This window comes from Falco rusticolus, chromosome 8 (assembly GCF_015220075.1).
Source record: "Falco rusticolus isolate bFalRus1 chromosome 8, bFalRus1.pri, whole genome shotgun sequence".
Taxonomy (NCBI): domain Eukaryota; kingdom Metazoa; phylum Chordata; class Aves; order Falconiformes; family Falconidae; genus Falco; species Falco rusticolus.
The window spans coordinates 47687769-47706800 of NC_051194.1; the positions used below are offsets into that span (position 1 = coordinate 47687769).

At 36.2% G+C, this 19032-nt stretch overlaps 1 protein-coding gene across 5 annotated transcripts in view; it reads left to right on the forward strand.

The window, feature by feature from the left end:
• Window positions 1-10873, forward strand: part of OSBPL6 (oxysterol binding protein like 6) — a 108528-nt gene extending 97655 nt beyond the window's left edge. For all 5 annotated transcript variants that reach the window (XM_037398111.1, XM_037398113.1, XM_037398112.1 and 2 more), the window contains one exon: window positions 206-10873. In XM_037398111.1, the coding sequence (XP_037254008.1) occupies window positions 206-314 (109 nt within the window). In that variant the 3' untranslated portion in view covers window positions 315-10873. The remainder of the gene's footprint in view (window positions 1-205) is intronic.
• The last annotated feature ends 8159 nt before the right edge of the window (window positions 10874-19032 follow it).

A 19032-nucleotide genomic window follows, 5' to 3' on the forward strand; every position in this document is an offset into this window, starting at 1 on the left:
ACTTTTGACACAGCTAGAGGTTGATTTTGATTTTTAAAACCCTGATGGTTCTTGTGTCCATTAGAAATATGAAATCAGATTTAGTATTGGATTAGATCAGAGTGTTATGGAATTTGATTTCATATTGTATAAGAACAGAGATCTATGGTCAGAACTTTTTTTTCCTCTTTTTTTCTTTTTTTTGTTTTCTTTTTTCTTTCTACAGAAAAGTTATTGATGCTAATCAAAGAGAAGCCTGGGTTACCAATGACACCTACTGGGAACTACGAAAGGATCCTGGCTTTAGTAAAGTAGAAATTCCCGTACTCTGGTAGACTGAGAATGTAGATCTAGTAAACATATCACTCTGAAGAAAAAAATAACTATGCACAATATGTTTCTTATAGCTAAGCGTGGTTTGTGGGTCTATGGAAAAACCTATCACTCGCATTTATATTCATCTTTATAACGGACTTTTGAAAGTGCATTAGACCAGGCCCCTGACCACTTCTGGATCTTTTTAATTTTGCAGCAGCCATTAAAAAAAGAAAGAAAGAAAGAAAGAAAAAAAAAAACCACAAACAAACCAGAAACCTTTTAAAGTTTCATACACTGAAAATTCAGAGCAAAAGAAGCAGATGAGTTATCCAAAGTCACTCGGAAGAGGCGGTAAACACAGAACTGCAACCGGTGCTTTAAACAGACATTAAAAGTAATGTAATTTAAATTAAGAGGAAAAAAAAAAAAGGATGAAAAAGAGAAAAAAAATCCATTTTGTTTCAACCTATTTTTGTTAAAAACTTTTGGGTCACAACACTGTCATTTCTGGCTTCAGGTTAGTCCTTTGGTGTGATGTGCTTGGACTAGCCCTTGTCAAAAAGATATGCTTTTCTGGAAGCTGTTCCCACTCATATGCCATTGTTCATGCCTTAAACAAAATATGAAGATGTACAGTAAGTAATTTTAAAATATGTATGCTTAGGCTTGTGTGAAGGGCAGATTTTTAAAACACTAGAATTTTATCATGATATAAATATTGGAGAACCTGCATTATTTAAAATCAAAAGACAACGAAACATCTAACTATATTTCAGAGGAATGAGATCAACTGTACATGCTTTACCTTTGGGAAGCTGACTGTGTAATCAGACTGAAAAGAAACTGCTAAATGGTTGAATTTGAGACAATTTTGATAAATGCATATAAATTGCTAGTCAGAAAGTTCATAATTTAAATGACTGATGCCAAGATGCAATCATCACTTTTACCATGGCTGGACATAGTCTCACAGTGAATCTCATTTCCCCATAACTGTTTATACAACTAGAATTCCCTGAAGCTTTGCAACAGTGTTGAAAACACAGAAAGATTTCATGGGAAGGTCTCACTGGCTTCTCTCCAGAAACTGAATAGTACTGTAAATGCAACTATTTTCTGCCACAAGGTTTACTTTACTGGCTCTGTTTTTTCCTCATCCACTTTTTTAATCTAAATTTATATTTGATAGTATGGCAGAGGCTCCCATGCGTTGTAGCTAACAACTACTTCTTGTGTTGCCAGAATAGCTTTTGTGCAAAATTATATTTTACAGTTTTTCATAAAGTGATTCTATATTTTTGGTTAAGAACAAGTCTCTTAGGTGTTGTTAAGTCTCAGTTAATATATGTGGGAGAAGGCTTGGCACTTTCTATTTGAAAATCTCTGAAACATTAAACAGTAGGAGAGCAGATTTTAATGAAAGGAAAAAATAATTTTATTAGGTAAAAACTGCGTTCCATATGGTATGATCTAGTCTTCCGTTTATGCGTGTATTAGAGATCCAGGCACTGATGATAGGTTAGATTTCATGCATGTACACTGTATTTTTTTCAATACGTACATGGCATACATAGCGCACTTGAATTTTTCTGTTTGAGGTTGATTCCAGTACTGAGACCTAAAAAAATGATGAAATAGGTATGTGATCCTGCCAGCAGAGCTGCTTGAACAGTTCTCAGTAGATTACCACACATACCTAGTTCTCCACCTTCTTCTTCCTTTTGCAATCAGGTCCCTACAGAACTGAGATTACTTTATTTAATATGCATTTAGTTCTCCCCCTTGTTTGTATGACAAAGCAACTGGCAGAGCAACTAGCTACTATTGAATTCAGATTTCTTCACACAGTTCTGTTATCAGGAAGATCTATGAAAACCTATAGAAAATATTAAGTAGACTTGTTAAGAATTCTGAATGCTCATGGATTGCTTATGAATATTTGGTATAAAAAAACCTGTGTGCAGATTAACAGGATTTCTTCCAAAGCAAATTTTGAGTTATTCAAAGAATGCTGTATTTTTCTTCCCTAGTTTAACTTACCCTGATTTTTTTTTTGTTCTGCAATTGTTATTATAAGAAAATGGAAATATATCAAAATTTGTTTTTTAATCATACTTGGTTAACTTCATCATACTTGCTTTAATGACATTGCAGTATGAATCAAATTGGCACATTGTGTGCAAAACAGCAATTATTCTGTGTCACTTTCCTCAGAAACAACATTATTAAACATTTGCCCACCTCATGCTCCAGTCTTTTGTGCAGTTCACCGTGATATTAGAAAGCATTGTGTGTGTATGACTGCAAGTACATGTGAGGGACAGAAACTGCATGTCCTCAAATTTTTTTTGAAAATTGGCTTTTAATTTAAATACAGAAATAAGGTCTTTAATTTTACAGTGTTCTGCTAATGCTTTGTGAATGCAACTACTTACAGTGCAAACTGAAACCTGGTGAACACTAAAGATGCTATCACTGATTTAATTATTTTTTACAATTGCTGATTGGACACTCACTGAAAAAAAACCAATATTTTTAGAAATTTTAAAAGTCTATGATACACTAAACCTTTCTATTGAAGGCAGTTTTAAAGCCTACTGAATGTTAAATTAGTTAATTAGTAAGTAAAGAAACAGAAAACAATGCATCACAAAATATTTGCAGTCTTTAGCAGAAATTGAAAAGTGCTAGCAGATGTACCATAAAGCAATTATAGTGCAGAATTATCTGGATTCTGTGCAAAATCTTTTATTAAATTTTTCCTATAGCCTTGGGGGACATTGTGGCATATTTTGTGCTGTTTCTAAGGAGAATGAGTTAACAGAGGATAGGTCTGGGGGCTTCTATCCAAATTATAATTTTTAGACAACCTGTGAAATTTTACCGGCACCGAGTCACAGGGGATTACAGGCTTTCCACATTCCCTGCCAGTGTAGCACAGAATGGTGTTTCCCATGTTGCGATGGGAACTCCTTTGCACGCTGGCATGCATTGTAAGTGCCTGCTGCTTTTCAGCAGGGCTGCTGCTTGGCCGTCTCTTCCCAGCACGTGGGCTTTTTCTGCCACAGGTGCAGACCTTTGCACTTCTGTGGAACCTCATGAAGCATCTTCTGGCCCAGTCCTCAAGCAGAGCGATGTCCTTTCAGATTAAAACTCTGCCATTTGGCATGCCATCTTGTCCTCTTAACTTAATGTCATCTGCAAACTTGTTAATATATGGTCTCTGTCCTTGCCCAGGTCAATGGTGAGACACTGATTGACATGGGCCACAAAATTGACCCCTGCAGGGCAGTCCTCATTGCTGGCTGCCAGTGGGGTGTAAGCTATTGATCAGCGCCCTTCAAGCCTGGGGATTCGGGCAGTTTTCAGCCCACCTCATTCATCTAGGCAGTATTTCCTCTTGGAAAGCATGAAAAATACTTATCAACTCAGTAGATTTAACTGCTATGGGTTTGGTATGTGATGAAAATCAGTGCAAAGAATTTGACATTTAAAACCTTTAAAAAATTTGTTCTAACTTTCCCTACAAAGACATGTCCTTTGCTTTTTCCTGTGTTTTCTCTAAAACACTTCTGTATAAAATACACAATCCTTATGCTTTAGTTTCACAATAGTGAACTGTACTTTCCATTAATATTTCAAAAGTGTACATTAATTTGTTCCCTGTTTTGATACTGCAGATATAATAGGGTCATAATAGCTATTTTCATCAAATGTAATGTCTTCTAAAGACTTAAATAGCTTAATTCCACTTCTAGATCTGTATTAATAAGGTGGTAGATTTTTTGGCATATTAGAAATTGTTATCTCACTGGGAGATAAAATTTGCATATGAGTTGATTTTTGTACAGTATCACTGTGATTAAAAAGTCATCTATACACTTATTCTAATTTTAGACAGATGTAAGTTGCATGAAATAAACTTTTTTTGTGTTTGGCTTTAAAAGTGAACTCCCTACTATAACACTCTTTTCATCTCACAAATAATGTTACCTTTTTTTTTGGTCTTATTTTGAACTTCTGGTTTGTATGGCATTTGTGGGGTTTATTTAAATAGCACATGCTAGGCATGTGTCAAGTATTGCAGTACATATACATGACACAATTTTGAAAGATACTGCCCTTAAATTCCTTACTGAACACTGTCAGAGCTTTATGGAAGCAAGTTGCACAAACCTTAAAGCATACTAGAAGCCAGCACCGATCCTGTGCTGATGGGCTCCTGGTGAGGAGCTAGTATGTGGGCCATGCCCTCTGTTTCCCATGGGTATCATGGGATTTTCTCACCATCAAACCAGACAGAGTGGAGCCCAGCACAATGCAGTCTTGCTTGTAGAGTTTTTCTCAAAAATCCAAGTCTAGGAATACCCTGGAAGGGAGGAGAGGTTCACTTGCACTTGCACAAAATAACCAAGAGGGCTGAATATGCCAATTCTCTCTGAGTTTTGCAGAACTTGCTTTGATTAGCTGAGCTCTGATTGTATAGGGAAGATTTGTGTGGTCTCCTTGTTTTATAGGGTTTTGAATATTGCCTGGTGCAGAGATAAACACTAGCTGTTTAATGTGCTGTTGGCTGCAGTCATAATCTGAGGAATTAACTGTAGTGTAGACGTCATGACTAATGCTGGAGCTGCGTAATGGAAGTAAAGGAGTTTTCAGATTAAATCCACCTGAAAGGAAAGGGTATTGGTGTTCACATGCTGAAATGACAGGAGGTGTTAAGTTAGAGAGTTTGGTCCAGCTGTGGGAAAAATGTTAATATTGACAGAAATGTGTAAGAAACACTGGAATGGCCTCACTGGTCACCTTGTGTTATACAAAGACCTGGGAGAAAGCTAAAAGTGTCGTAACCACTTACCTGGGCAGCTAGTGGAGCTGCAAATACTATCTTGGGTCTTCTTCATGTATGTCATTAAGCAGCAGTCATCAACATTTTACAAAACCTGTATTTGCTCTTTTCTTACAGCTTATATTGATAGAACTTGAGGTAGGAAGGGATATGGTGGCAACTACGTTTTTTTGTTAATGTGCTCAAAATTGCAGAAGTATATTTAGTATAAAAAGTAATATAATTTTCTACTTTACCATCCCTTGTGATTTTTATTATAATTTTGGTTGTTTCATGGAGAAAGGCCTTTTGTGGGTTTATTTTTTTTCCTCTTTTTGTTTTTAACAGAAGAATCTAGACTAATGTTAATAAAGGTTTAATTACTCCTGGGGAGGCTGTCTCACAGAACTCCATTAGAACAGTGAATGGCACCCACAAGAACGTTGCAAATTTCAGTAAGCTCAGAGAAATGGCTTATTTACAGCAATTTATTTTATGTTTGTATTATATATTTTAAGGAGTCTACTTACAAAAGCAAATATGTTATTTGCTTTTTAAACTAGGGAATGTAAACCACCTTCATTCATTAGCTTTGGTGTAAGCTATGTCTTTCTTCCACTAAACTGAAATGCCTCTTTATAAAAGGATTTTTATATGGTATCTTGCAGTTTTTAAAAGTGATAGAAATATACTTGTATGTGTTTTATATACTCATGTCCTCCTTTGTCAAGTTTTGTGGTATTACAAACTCATCTTTAATTTTTTTCCCATTCTTTGCTATCTTTGACAAACCTCAGAAAAGGGAGGGAGAGACTACAATGGACGACAGTAAAACAGTCAGCCACTCTGTCAGTGGCACAGGTGTAACAAAATAGAAAGTTTTCTAACTTTTATGAATTAAAATGTCAGCAGAGCTGCTGAAGCCGTTTCAGGCAAGTTATCTTAATACCATTTTTCTTTCCACTGATCCATGACAGCATGAAAAAAGGGAAGACTGGTGATATTTCCTCAGAATTACTTCTGAAGGTAAAGGGAAGGTTATATTTCTTTTATAAATAAAAATGACTGTAGCCAGCATTTGGCTGAAGGTGTGTTGGTAATGTGGACAAAAAAAGTTACGTATTTTATGAATAAGGAAACCATGAATATATAGTCAGCAGTGTGTAATATATTGTCTTGACCTATGAATAATTCATTGAAGTATGGTAAAGCTACTTATTTGTACTCCTGGAGCAACGATCCAGATGTTGTCTCCTATGAAACAGTAAAATGTATTTCCCCATTGACTGCTGCTTTTAACGATCTCCATTAATGAAAGAGGGATGTTATGTTAGTGCAGAATGCTGCTGGTCCATAACATTAGAGATGCAAAAAGGGAATAGGTGAGGAGATTGCTTCAAATAATCAGAAGTGGGTGACATCTTTTATACCTTGAGCATCAAAATGACGTAAGTGCTATACAAGAGCAGCACACAGAGTGATGAATATTCAGCCAGAACTATTCTCCATTGAGTTACTCACTCATTGTGCCAGTCAGTGTATCCACACATGGAACATCTTTTTCTGAAGTTGCATTACTATTTATGATTGCACTTGTGGCCCAGGGGTTGATTTGTCAGGTTCACTGGGGACAATCAGTGTGAGTCAAGATTGCAAACTCAGATTTCTTTTCTAGTAGTCATGTGCTCAATACAATGCTCTGTCTTCCTTTGTTAAATTCACCTGAACAAGGACTATTACAGTAATGTTAACAAAATTAATATGTTTAATCCTCAGTATTTTCCAGGCAAAGGAAAATTCAAGATAACTTCTTTAACTGTTCAACAAATACAGATGAGATCTTCAATTATCTTTGTATTTGCTTAATATTTTAGACAATATTTTCAGATTGGATCACCAATAATAAAATTATACATAAATATATTAAACTTGCTTTGTCACCTATCTTGAAGTCAACATTGAGAATTATTGTTCCAATTTGAGGTTAGAAATTAGGTCTATTTAGTTCTTGAAATAAGTGCTACTGGTATTCTTTAGGGGTTGAAATACACTATAAAAATCCAGATCACAGTAAATTTTATTTTCAGCTAAGTCTCAAACAAGACCTTGCTAAGAACTGAGAAATAAATGCTGATGAGTGTATTTTGGTATGGAGGCATAAATGCAGAGACAGCAACTTCTAACTTAGTTAAGCTTTTGCTCTGATTAGCAAAAGCATTGCTTTCATTCCTTTATAATTATTTCTAAACTAATTATTTTCAAACATTCATTCCTCACTAAGAATTAATTACATATGAAGTCTGAGTTTTAAAAATTAAACAATGTTTGGAACTCCACGGACATGAGGGCTTCTGGCTTGCACCTAATGCTCAGATCTTGCTAAATCTCCAGCTCTCAGAGCAGAGTGGACCTACAGTGCTTAATCACTAAAATTTCATCCTTAGACCAAAAAGAAGTATCAGTGGGCTTTTCTGGATGGGATTCTTCTTTGTATATTGATTTATCTCTATGTTATTTACTATATAATAAGTAAGAAATCAAGCTGCTAGCATCTGATGTCAGAAATATTTCCTTCACCAAAATGCATAGCAAACTTCTTGTTCTTTATCTGTTGCTGCTAGATGTCTGAAGAGGATACTTTATTTAGCACGTAGAAAGCCATCATAAAATTAAACTACCATGGTGTCCAGAGAGATCATTATGATAGTTCTGTATTAGGATATTAGGTTTTTGGGTTTTTTTGTTGTAACCAGTAGCAAGACTCTGCTTTGGGTCTTTATCTACTTTCCTTTGTATAATTAACTGTCTGGTGAATTATGAATTCTCAGTATTTCAAGAGCAAAGAATTCTGCATTTTGTCTCATTTTTGCACAAAGTTAATATGAATTGGGAATAATGTCACACATTTTTTGTGAGATCAGATCACATACGCACATGTATGAAATGTAGTAAGCTTTAGTATTTATACCTTGCTCAGGCTCTGAGAATGCCATTAAAAGGGTAAGGTTTAGATTAGTTGTCTATTTTACATTGCCTTACTGAGCTTCTTTGCTTTTAACAGCCTTTAGTTTCAGATGGGAAACAGCCCTGCACCATATCCTTAGCAGGCCAAAATGTCAAAACCTAAATAGCTAAAAGAGCATTCTTTGCTGATTGCCCATATCCCTGTGCTCATTCTACAGAAGGACCCCAAATCTGATTTCTTGTACATCTCTTTATGTAGCATACTTGTAAAAAGAGGTCCTCAGAGTCTTTCCACTGTGATTATGCTGTTATGTTCGCTAGAAAGGTATACAGAAACTTGTTTCACAGTTTTGAAGATAAATTTTAAAGTCAAATAGTTGCTTTCTAGAAGTCTAACGTATAGAGCCAGTGCGACTTTTGAATACTGGGTAGACAGTGTCTGTTTCAGAGGGAAATAACAGAGTGTAACTAGAAAGGGTCTCTGTTCCTAGATGCACCAGACAATTTTTTCTGTTGTTTGAAAGCAACAGAAAACAATTACTTAAGGGAAAGAAAGAAAATAAGAAGCATTTATGTATCCAGCTACCCAAATGTTGCAGAAGGCATTCTTTTTGATCACTGTAGTACTAAACCTCATCTGCAGCACCCTTGATTTAATGCTCAGAAGTTCACTGTGGACTTCCCCAATGAGATGAAGAAGAAAATGATACTGGGAAAAAAAGTCAGTACCATAATTTCTAAATAACTCAATAGAAAATTGATTTGAAAATATTTGTTTTGAAAATTGTATAAACTACTTAAAGTATTGCAAACTTTAAATGTGCAAGTTTGGTCCTTCATAGTACATTCAGTAATGCAACATCTAAAAAAAATTTTTGATTGATCTTGATTGCTTTCCTGCAAATGCATTCATTTGTGCTTGACTATTCACAAGTCTGGAATATCTTTCAGGATGATTTTTCTTTACATCTTATTAATTCTGACTCCAAATATTGGCTGTAACTGTGCCTGTAAAAACAATTTTATTGCTTACAGTTACTGTGCGTCAACAACTGAGGAATAACACAGGTAGGATATAATTTGTATATTCCAAATCTATAGACTTTAATTTCACATGCAAGAGGTAATCAGCAATGCATATCAGATTTCTTTTCGGTTTCATCTGCTTGGACTCTGATCTTGCACAGGCATCAATAGGTACTTAGCATAAACATTGCAGACCGTCATTGAATTCAGTTTAAAAGATGTAGGTACTAAAGTTCAAATAAAAAGGCTGAACGGTGACATTCCTAAGAAATCAAAACTATGTTCCTGTTTACACCAGGCTTTATAGTACATGAATTTAAAATCCTACATGCTTAAACAAATGACCACCTATGCAGATGAGGCTGAGCTGCTGTTGGTACTCCATTGAACTCTGAACTTCCAGGTGAGTGGATGATCTAGCTGCCCAAATGTATTTCAGCTGTAGGCCTAATGTACAGTCAAGCCTAGGTATTCAACTAGTTACACTTAAGCTTAATTTTGAATGTGTGCACTGTCTTGTGGAAGATAAATGTGTGAAATACAGCTGGTTTGACTGCTTGCCCATCTGAGCAATATATTTGACTTTCCTTTGACTCACATTTTGGGACCTTATTCTGGGGCTTTTAGTATTTAAAACCCAGTTAACTTTGTGTGTCTGCAAAGCTCAATTATGTGTGATGTTTGGAAGAATGAACAGGAGATTAACTCAATGACAATTCATCATATTATGTCTCACTCTGGCAAGCTTAACTGTAAGAATCCTTTTTTCTGATTTGCAAAGAAGGGGGGTGGCTAACCAAAAGCATGCTCCTAATCTCAGCCTAGAAAAGCATGAATGTGAGAAAGTGTCTCCACTCTCTCCTTCTGGGCTATAGCACATAAATAGAATTGCTTTTTTTTTGGCATATCAAGTTCTCTGGCTGCTTCAGAGATTGAACCTAGCCAGGAAGGAGCAGTAAGACAACCAGTTTTAAGTTCCCACACAATGCAGCTGCAACAGTTATTCTGTGTCTTTGCACTTGTGAGTTGGTTTTGAACATACTGTTGTAGTAGTACAGAATGCAGATGAGGCCTCATGCTGACTACCTCTCATGCAATAAAAAACAGGCTCATACAGTAGTTAATGTTGATTACAGTCAAGCATCTTTTGGCCACATGATTCAGGGAGGTGGCAGCTGGGGGGGTATAGTAAACAAAAGAAAATAATTTAATTAAGACTTTATTCCAGTGATGGATGTGGTATACACAATACCCATAATACCAACTCCAACTGAGGGAGATCCTACAGCTTCTGGTAGAAAATAAAGGTGAACTTGGCTATGCTATAATTTGTGTTGTGCTCTAAAATGTAACAAAAGATGTCATCTGTTTCCTTCAGGCTGAGCTGGATTTACCAGGATATTGTGTCTAAAAAACACACACACAATTCTAGTTTTTGAGGAAACATGATGTTCTTTTACCTGTTGCAATGTAATTGGATAATGCATGTACAAATGACTTGTTTAGCCTGCCAATGAATGTTGCTAATGCCTTACCAAAAAAAAAAAGCATATTTTTTGTATTTTTTTCCTCAGAGGCAAATCCAAACAATGCTAGATTTGGGAAACTGTTTACTGAAAAGCATTTTCTAATAGATCTCTGAAGAAGTGCAATTGTAAAATTATTATTGTTCAGTGCATACAGTACATTGTCTCCATCACTCTGTACACTGCTGCTATTAGTGCTTGTTCTAATAAATCTCAATGTACACTGTTTAAACTGCTGTCATCTGTGTTCTGATTTATTAATGTAAGGAACACTTTAGAGTATGGTTCTTGAATGAACAGTTTGTAACTAGTTAAGTGAATTGACTATTAATCATAAAATTCTTAATATATGTTGTACAGATTGATTTTGGAGAGGTGGGTGATAGTGGCAGCAATAGCTTTGAAACAGCGGCTTCTCACTAGCATCATCCTCTTCCTTTCTAACCTTTTCCAGCTGCAGGATTATTTTTATAAAACTTTTCCCATGTGATTTTCTGTGCAGTTTCTTTAAATCTGGCAGGAGCTACCAACTGCAGTCTCAAGGAAGATAATTTTATTTTTGGCAGTTCCCTGTTTTATCTTCATGCTACAGCTGGTAAGAGCCTTTTGCTTTTTTTTCACTTCAGCTTGCTCTTTATGATTAAAGAGAGCTTGCAGTATGTTTCTTAAGTTTTTTGAGAAGGTGTAGGGAAAATGGTTCCTGATGTTCTCTAATAGAATTGAAAAAAGAGGTGTGGAAATGGAAAAAAAATATTATTATTTGACACCCACCCCTTCCGGCATCTTGGAAAAATAACAGTACATGGGATTTTTCCATTATTTGTTCTTGTCAGTTGTTCAGCCCTTAATTACATTTTATTTAGAATGAAAGCATAATAGAAAACAAGAATTTGGTTTGGAGGAGAAATTAAGTTTTTTGCTGGTTTTTGGCATTGTAAAAAGAACAAGTGTTCAAACAGTCTGGAATATTGCCTGAGTGGAAGCAACAGCAAAGGAAGGGAAAACATGAATAGCAATGCTTGCTTTCTTGTGTCAGAGTACACATCTGATCTCATCCAAACTGATGCTCTGTACTAGGTTGTGTACTGGGAGCTTATTCCCTGTTAGACAATTCTACGAGTGAAATTCAGCTGTGGTTGCACATTTGTATGCTTGGGATCTGTACTTTACCTCTAAATGCTTTGCAAAACAAATTAACACTTTTTGATTACTGTTGCTTAGCCAAATTACTGTGCATAAGTGAAGAGTGAAAAAGCTTTATGTCATTACTTAATTGTTTAAAAAACCCAACACAACAAACCTTTGGGAATAGATGCAAGAGGCCAGTAAAGCCGCACTACTAATCTGACATCTAATTTGGCATTAAAACTATTACTTAAGCATGGAAGTAAATTTTATATTTGAATTTCATCTAACCAAGAGACAGATGATACTACTTCATAACCACAAACAAGTAGGCGCTGTGCTGTGGTGAAGTGAGACAGTGTGGGAAGCTATTGACAAGATTTCATCCTGACTCAGCTAAAGGAGTTGCCCACAGAAAGCTGTTCCAAGTTTCACTGCCGGTACAAAAATCTGTTCTGATGTGATGATACACAGCATTTTTGCCCAACCAACATATCAAGCCACATGGTTCTCTAAGTCCTTATTAGCTTATTAAATATTTAAGTTGGTGTAAATGTTAAAAAACACAAGTGTGCAATGTTGACTCTTCCTGCACCTGAATATTATCTTTTGAGTAAGTAATCATTGCTAAATCAGATAAAAAGGAATGAAGCTGAAACATCATTCAGCACTAATGAAGTACTGAGGGCTAGCTGAGGAGGTATTCCATTTTATCTGAGTGGTGACTCTAATTTTACTCAAGGCCAGTAAATGAAATGTCTTATATTTAGACTGGGTTTTGTCTCCGAAAGTTTTGTCTAAGATGTAACTTAGTTACTTAGGCAGAGTAACTAAGAGACAGGTTGTTCATCCCATATCTATATCCCAAGTGCTTATTAATAATAGTAAATTTAAAAAAGAATTCAGAATGAGATAATAAAGTATGCATAAATGTATGTTACAGACATGAATCTGGTGTGAAGATGTTTTTTACCTGTGATTAGATTACATTAGGTTACATTTGTAATCACATGGAAAAGTTCCTAAGTGAAATCAAATATGTAGTTGCTTTTCTCACTGATGGCTGTCTGGCTATATTTCCCTCAGCAAAGAAATGAAACTAATTACAAGCTCAAATGTCGCGACTACCCCAGGTTTCTTCAGCAGATTTTTTGACCAGTCAGTTGAGGAAAAAAGTATAATTAAACATTTCCAAAAGGTTACACTTCCTGGACTGCAAGTGGATTACAAGTTCTGGTAAGGACATTGAGTTATTTTTTTAACTGATAAAATATAATGTGTAGATTGTCTTTTAAGTTCCTCTTTAAGTAGGTTAGATTTGAGGGCCTGGCATTATGTTTTGCAGTCAAAAAAATTGAGGTGATCTAGCACAACAGCACACCCATTCTTCAATTCTAGTTCAAGAGCTGATTTCACTTAAATGCTCATCAGCCAATCTAGTAATACAATATTACTCAGGCTGCTTTTTATGTTTGGTGACAATAATTTTTTGTCAGGTGTCTGTTAAAATATTTAGTATTTCGAAACTGCTCAAATATCTTCTTATTTTATGCCTACACATGTAGAAATGAGGAAGTATTCTTGTAGGGTGAGAAGGAATAGCCTGAATAAGCATAGAGGAGGTGATTATGAAAGAGGATACTGAATTCTTGCATGACCTGCAAACACCTACTTCATTTTGTCTGTTTATAAATACTCTGTATCCAAAGATCTGAGAGTACTTTATGATACTAGACAGTTCTTAGCAGTATCATGCTCAGGGAAGTGATATATTACCACAGCCACATGTACAGTAGGTTTCACAGACTGAGATTAATCGCCCAGTATTAGAGAACAGCTAGTGGCGATGCCAAAAAGAAATTCAGTTCAAGCCTGCTGCTCAGATTAAAACAGGAGAAGCAAGGAATGAGATGTGTCTACTACTGAAGGAAGTATTGTATAGAGGTAACTGTACCAGTGCCCATCAGACAGAATCAGCATGTGAGTTGTATCACAGTAGACAAATCCTTTGTTTTGCAATCTTTCTTCAGACATAGTGGCACAGCAGCAGCAGCCACAGTTCCGCATCCTCATACAAGTGGATGCACAAGCCCACAAAGCTGTCCTCTAACACACATACATCCACTCGCAGACGCTGGAAAAAATGATTTAGTTTTTCAGGTGGCATCATCCAAAGGGAAGGCAGCATTAAATCTACTTTAGGTCACACTGACCTTGTTTGTTTCCAGATTTGTCTTCACAAAGTAATAATGCTAGATGATGAAAGTAGCATCATTGTATGCAGTAATGTTTATGTAACAAACGACCACTTCTTTTGGCTAAGAGATGTGCCTGCTTCTTATAGATAGTAAGTTTAAATGCAAACACACTGTCTCAGCAAATTTCTCAATTTCTTATTAGTAAATGCTTCACAGCTAACACATCCATCTGCCAAAAATACTGCCAGTAATATTAAGGCAATTGCAAAGAGTCAAAAGCTGAGATATTTCATGTGCTTTAGCCAGTGATAGTCATTTAATATCATTATTATTTGAAGATGAACACATGATGCATATGTTAAGTAGTCTGCACATCCGTGAACAAAGGTCTGAAACCTGAAAGGTAAGTCTGTGGAAGAGCCTATAAACGATCACCAGAATGTATGCTCCTTAATCTCTTTTGTGTTTCCTTTTCATCATTAACATGGCTCTAGTGAGAAGGCAGTGAAGTGGTACAAAGGAGCCAACTGTGCAACACATTCCCTTTTCATCAAATCAACAGATGTTGCTTGTATAAAGGTGAAAGGGGGATGATGTCAACCAAAAGCCATAGAGAAGCCAGTTGAACTCCACGTCCTGTATCTGTTCATTAGTGTAACGCTTACAGTAGTACAGTGCAGCTTTTAATACTTTGATTGCTGGGCAAGTGTCATGTTATAATACAGCTCTTCCTGGCAGGAGATCTACCTTTTATGTGTACTGTAGCACAGACTATGAATATGTATTATTGCAGTCTGTTCTGTGACAGAACAGAAGGAGGTTCCAACAGAGTTTACTTGAGCTGTAAGCCTGGACTATTATATAGGAAACATAGTAATAGTGAGCATGTGTATTTGTCTTCCAAACAGACCGTTAAAAGTGACCTTGAAAATAATTTAGAATAGCCTTAATGGTATGTTTTAGAGATCTGTATAGAAAAGGACAACGGTGTTTCCAGCATCTTTTAATTTTTTTTTTTCAAATCCATTCTAATTGGTGAAGAAACTGCTCACACACAGAAGTCTCATATAAATAAAACATAAAAGTCCATTAAAATACTTACCTCTAGGGGCTTTTATTAACATTTTCTCATGAGACTAAAGACAGTAGTGGAATATTCAAAAGGGTCTGGTTCCACAAGAAGTAAAACATACTTTGAATGTGGGGAACTTAAAAGATTTTAGGACTAGGCTTCCGATGAGTTGCCTCTTTGAATTTCTGAGTTCTCTAATTTTGATATGGTCTGTTTATCCTACTGCACAGAGAGGTTTCCATAAGGAACCAATCAAGTTCCAGAAACACAGGAAGTGACTACATTATTTTACTGTTTACCAAATTGAAAGCTTAATAAAGTAAGTCTCCACAAAATTAAAATATCGCCATAGATAATTTAATTGTTCCCCTATACTGTATAATTAAAATAGCATTTGTGAACTGATTTAAAATTTTCACTGCACTTAAACAATACAGTAAAGAAATCCAACATGGAACTATCTCTGCTGAAGCGAAGTGCTGAAAACCTTCATCTTGCTTTAACTTACTTTTCTTCCCACAATAGTCTGTAAATACCATAACACTTTGGTAACAGCTGCGACTGCTGTTAGCGTTATGCCAAATGACCCCAGTACCCCTGCAAATTGCTAGACCAGGAGTTCAACATGGTAGTGGTACTGTCTTCATACTCAGGAGCTCCGAAGTGATAGTAAATCATGATTTTAAACTGACTGTTTTTGCTTATACAACGGGATATGTCTCTAGACAAACTCCACCTTGGGGCAGGGGGAGCAGAGTCAAATGTTGCTAGAACCACTTAGGCAGAGAAAAAAAAGAAAAAGCATATATGTGATAGGGACCATATTTGGTCCCATAAATTGTTGTTTTTGTTACCGCCTGAAATTTAAGTGTCTATATTGCACAAATCCTTGCTTTCCAGGGAAGTATCATGCCATCTGCTGGAGCTTTGGAATTCAGCAGGCAATTTTTTCAGTAGCATTTTATTTTGGTGGGTTTTAGTTGTTAAATTCTTGCACTTGTTCTTTTGTAAAGATCTGTAGGTAAATGCAATACAGTTCAAGGGCACTTAATCAAAGTCGTCTACGAACGGACAGCACCTTTTTTGTACACTAAGAAGGTATTAAATTGCCAGCAGAATTTGGTACTAATTATGTAGGCTTAACCCTTCAAGCAAAACACCAACTCAGATTATACAGTCAGTTAATACTTAAGACTTCTCTTCTCCCCTCCACTGACTGGTTAATCATACTAATTTTATGATATGGTTGACTGTGACAGAAAAAAATTAAAATCAGATCAGTTCATGTAGATTACAAAAACATCAAAATAATCTGCAGATGTTTCTAGATTTGTGGACTGAAATTACTGAGATAATTCCACATTTTCCATTCCCTGGAAAAGCCTCTAGCTTGCATGCACCTTGGGTCAGCCTATAAATGCATCTTTGGACACACCATAATTACAGGTATCCAACATTCCTGCAGGGATAACTACTGTAGGATAACTAATAATAAAACAAAAATTATTGTGGAGTTACTTAATAACTACAAAAAGTATTTTACATCCTCAAAGGTTCTACAGAAAGCAGTACTCTCCTCTAGATTTTACTATTAAATACTTTCCAGGTTCATATATAAATATGATGTAAGGAAAAAATACAGTATCTTACCATCAAAATTCTCAGCTATATGTAGCTAATGCTTGCCTGCTCTGTTACTACTCCATGGCTAAGACCAATTCTGAAGAAACCAAACTCATCTTCCATATGAATTAAACTATCTTGATATTCACTCCAGTTGAAGATCTAGCAAAGAAACCGCAGAACACAGAGCTGAGTAAGCTACCATGAAACTGCTCCCCATGTTGAGGCTTGTGATGTCCTTAGGCAAACTTACGGATACCTCCAGTCTGCTGGGGATGGACAACTCAGACAGAAGCAGAACAGAACATGGTAGTTAGGAGCAGAGAGCAGAGTTAAGCTAGAGTTATAGGGACAGTAAAAGCAATTTTAAAAAATGTAAAAGTAGAGCATTGTATCTTTACATCACTTCATACGTTTTCGTACACAGAATTCCACCTCCCCGCTTACAGATGAACCTACTCTGCAGATGAATTGGCAAATGAAGCTTCTGCCAGCAAGAGCCTTGATTGATTTATTTGTTTATTTACAAGGGTCAGAGGGTATATAATTAGAGAGAGAAGGATTAACACAAACAAAGTGTGTTCTCATGATCGAGAAAATGGGGAAACTGGAGGAATAATTTTGTCTCTGACACCAAGTTTGTATACGATTCAGGGGGGCTCACTTAAGCACAAAGGTCATCACAGATGGATACTTGGCGATCTGGGGTGGGGTGGTGGTCATGTTTTTTAATTTGTTTTTTAAAAGGTGCCTGAGTCATGATGAGGTTCAAGTGTGACCTCGTTCAAGTAATGTATAAAGGTGGGCTAAGACAGGGCTAGAAAAGTCCTTTTGTTCTTCTGTGAAGTATCCGGTGTAGTGAAGGCAGGTGGGGTGCCTTATCACTTTCATTATGTGGCTCTGTGCAAAAGTGTACAGAGGGTTACAGCCCTGGCACTTCCTGGAGGTAGCCTTGAAACCTGTGTGTAAGCAAGGTTTTTCACCTGTGCAACTTGAAGATAGGCAATATTTATTTGTTCAGGTGCTGACTCAGGCATAATGTATGCACAGCACTTTAATTTATTGGTTGCCCAAAACGAGAGCACGCTAGGGCTGCAGAAATGCTGGAAGTTCATAAGTACATTTGTGTGCCAAGTACAAAAGTGCCTAGTACCGGACAGGTGGCAGAAAGGTCTTGGGTTTCTTCACTTGGATAAGCAAAATTAGTGAAAGTTTTCTGAGCATCACTATGTTAATATAGTTGCATTCCTGTTCTCTGACCTGTGGCATGAGGATGATACAAACAGTTGCTACAGCATTTATGGTGGATTATAGGGTTTAGAGTAACAGGAATAGCATGTAAACATATCAAATTAAACTATTTGTTATCAAAATCAGTGCTAGGATCAGACTGAGTATGATCTATGACTACATACAAAGCAAGAGAAATACAAACACATTTTGAATAAACAGTGCCAGCTGAGCTTGAAAAAATAGTATCCTGTCAAACCGTTACAAGAAAAATACAGGATAAATCTATATCAAGACTGAACGGGCAAGTTTAATGTAAGAATTTCCTTAGCTTTTCCTTTCCTTTAGAACCTTTTAAGTTCTGTTAATGTGTTTTGATTGAGTAAATATGTACAGAGGCACTTTTTTTGTTGTTAGTACAGAGTAATATGAATTATCGTCAGACTGAACTGCCGCATTTCACATGATTTCAGTTCAAAGTCTATATGTAACCAGCTTCGATTTTTCCAGCACCTTCTAGAGTAAGCAGAAAGCTCTGGCAGCCTTTCCTTTCATCTCAGATAGCTGAGGTAATATACTCCCTTTTTGCCTTTTTATTGGACTTCCTGATACTCTGAACATTTACAAATATTTGTGGAAGTATCGGAAAGAACTAAATTGAAATGTGTTAAATTATTAAATAAGTGATCATCTTATAAAAACAGCCCTTAAATGCTTTCATGTGAAAATCCTGCTTCAGAAAAAAAGGCAACCAAACAATGGTTTTTAACTGGTAATCAGGGATCTATTCATATTAAAGTGTAGTTTTATAAGCCTGTGGCTGGTATTTTACCTACTGTAACTGCAAAAGGAGTTCCTGGAACATGTGCTACACGGTTTAGCAGTTGTATGCTCACCACTCTTGCAAGAAAATCAAGTAATTGTTTATATGAGCATGGGTCAGCTCCTGCTGCCTCCCTCACAGATCCTCCACAGAGCTCACTACTGACTTTCTTTTTTCCCATTACGATTTCGTATCTCTGCACTGGTGCTTTCCCTCTTGGATCCTTGAGCTGCTCCTTAATCCTGTATCAATAATCTCCCTTCTGTCTGCTGTTTTACTTTTATTATTCTGCACAATTCTTACAATTTAGTGAATTTCTC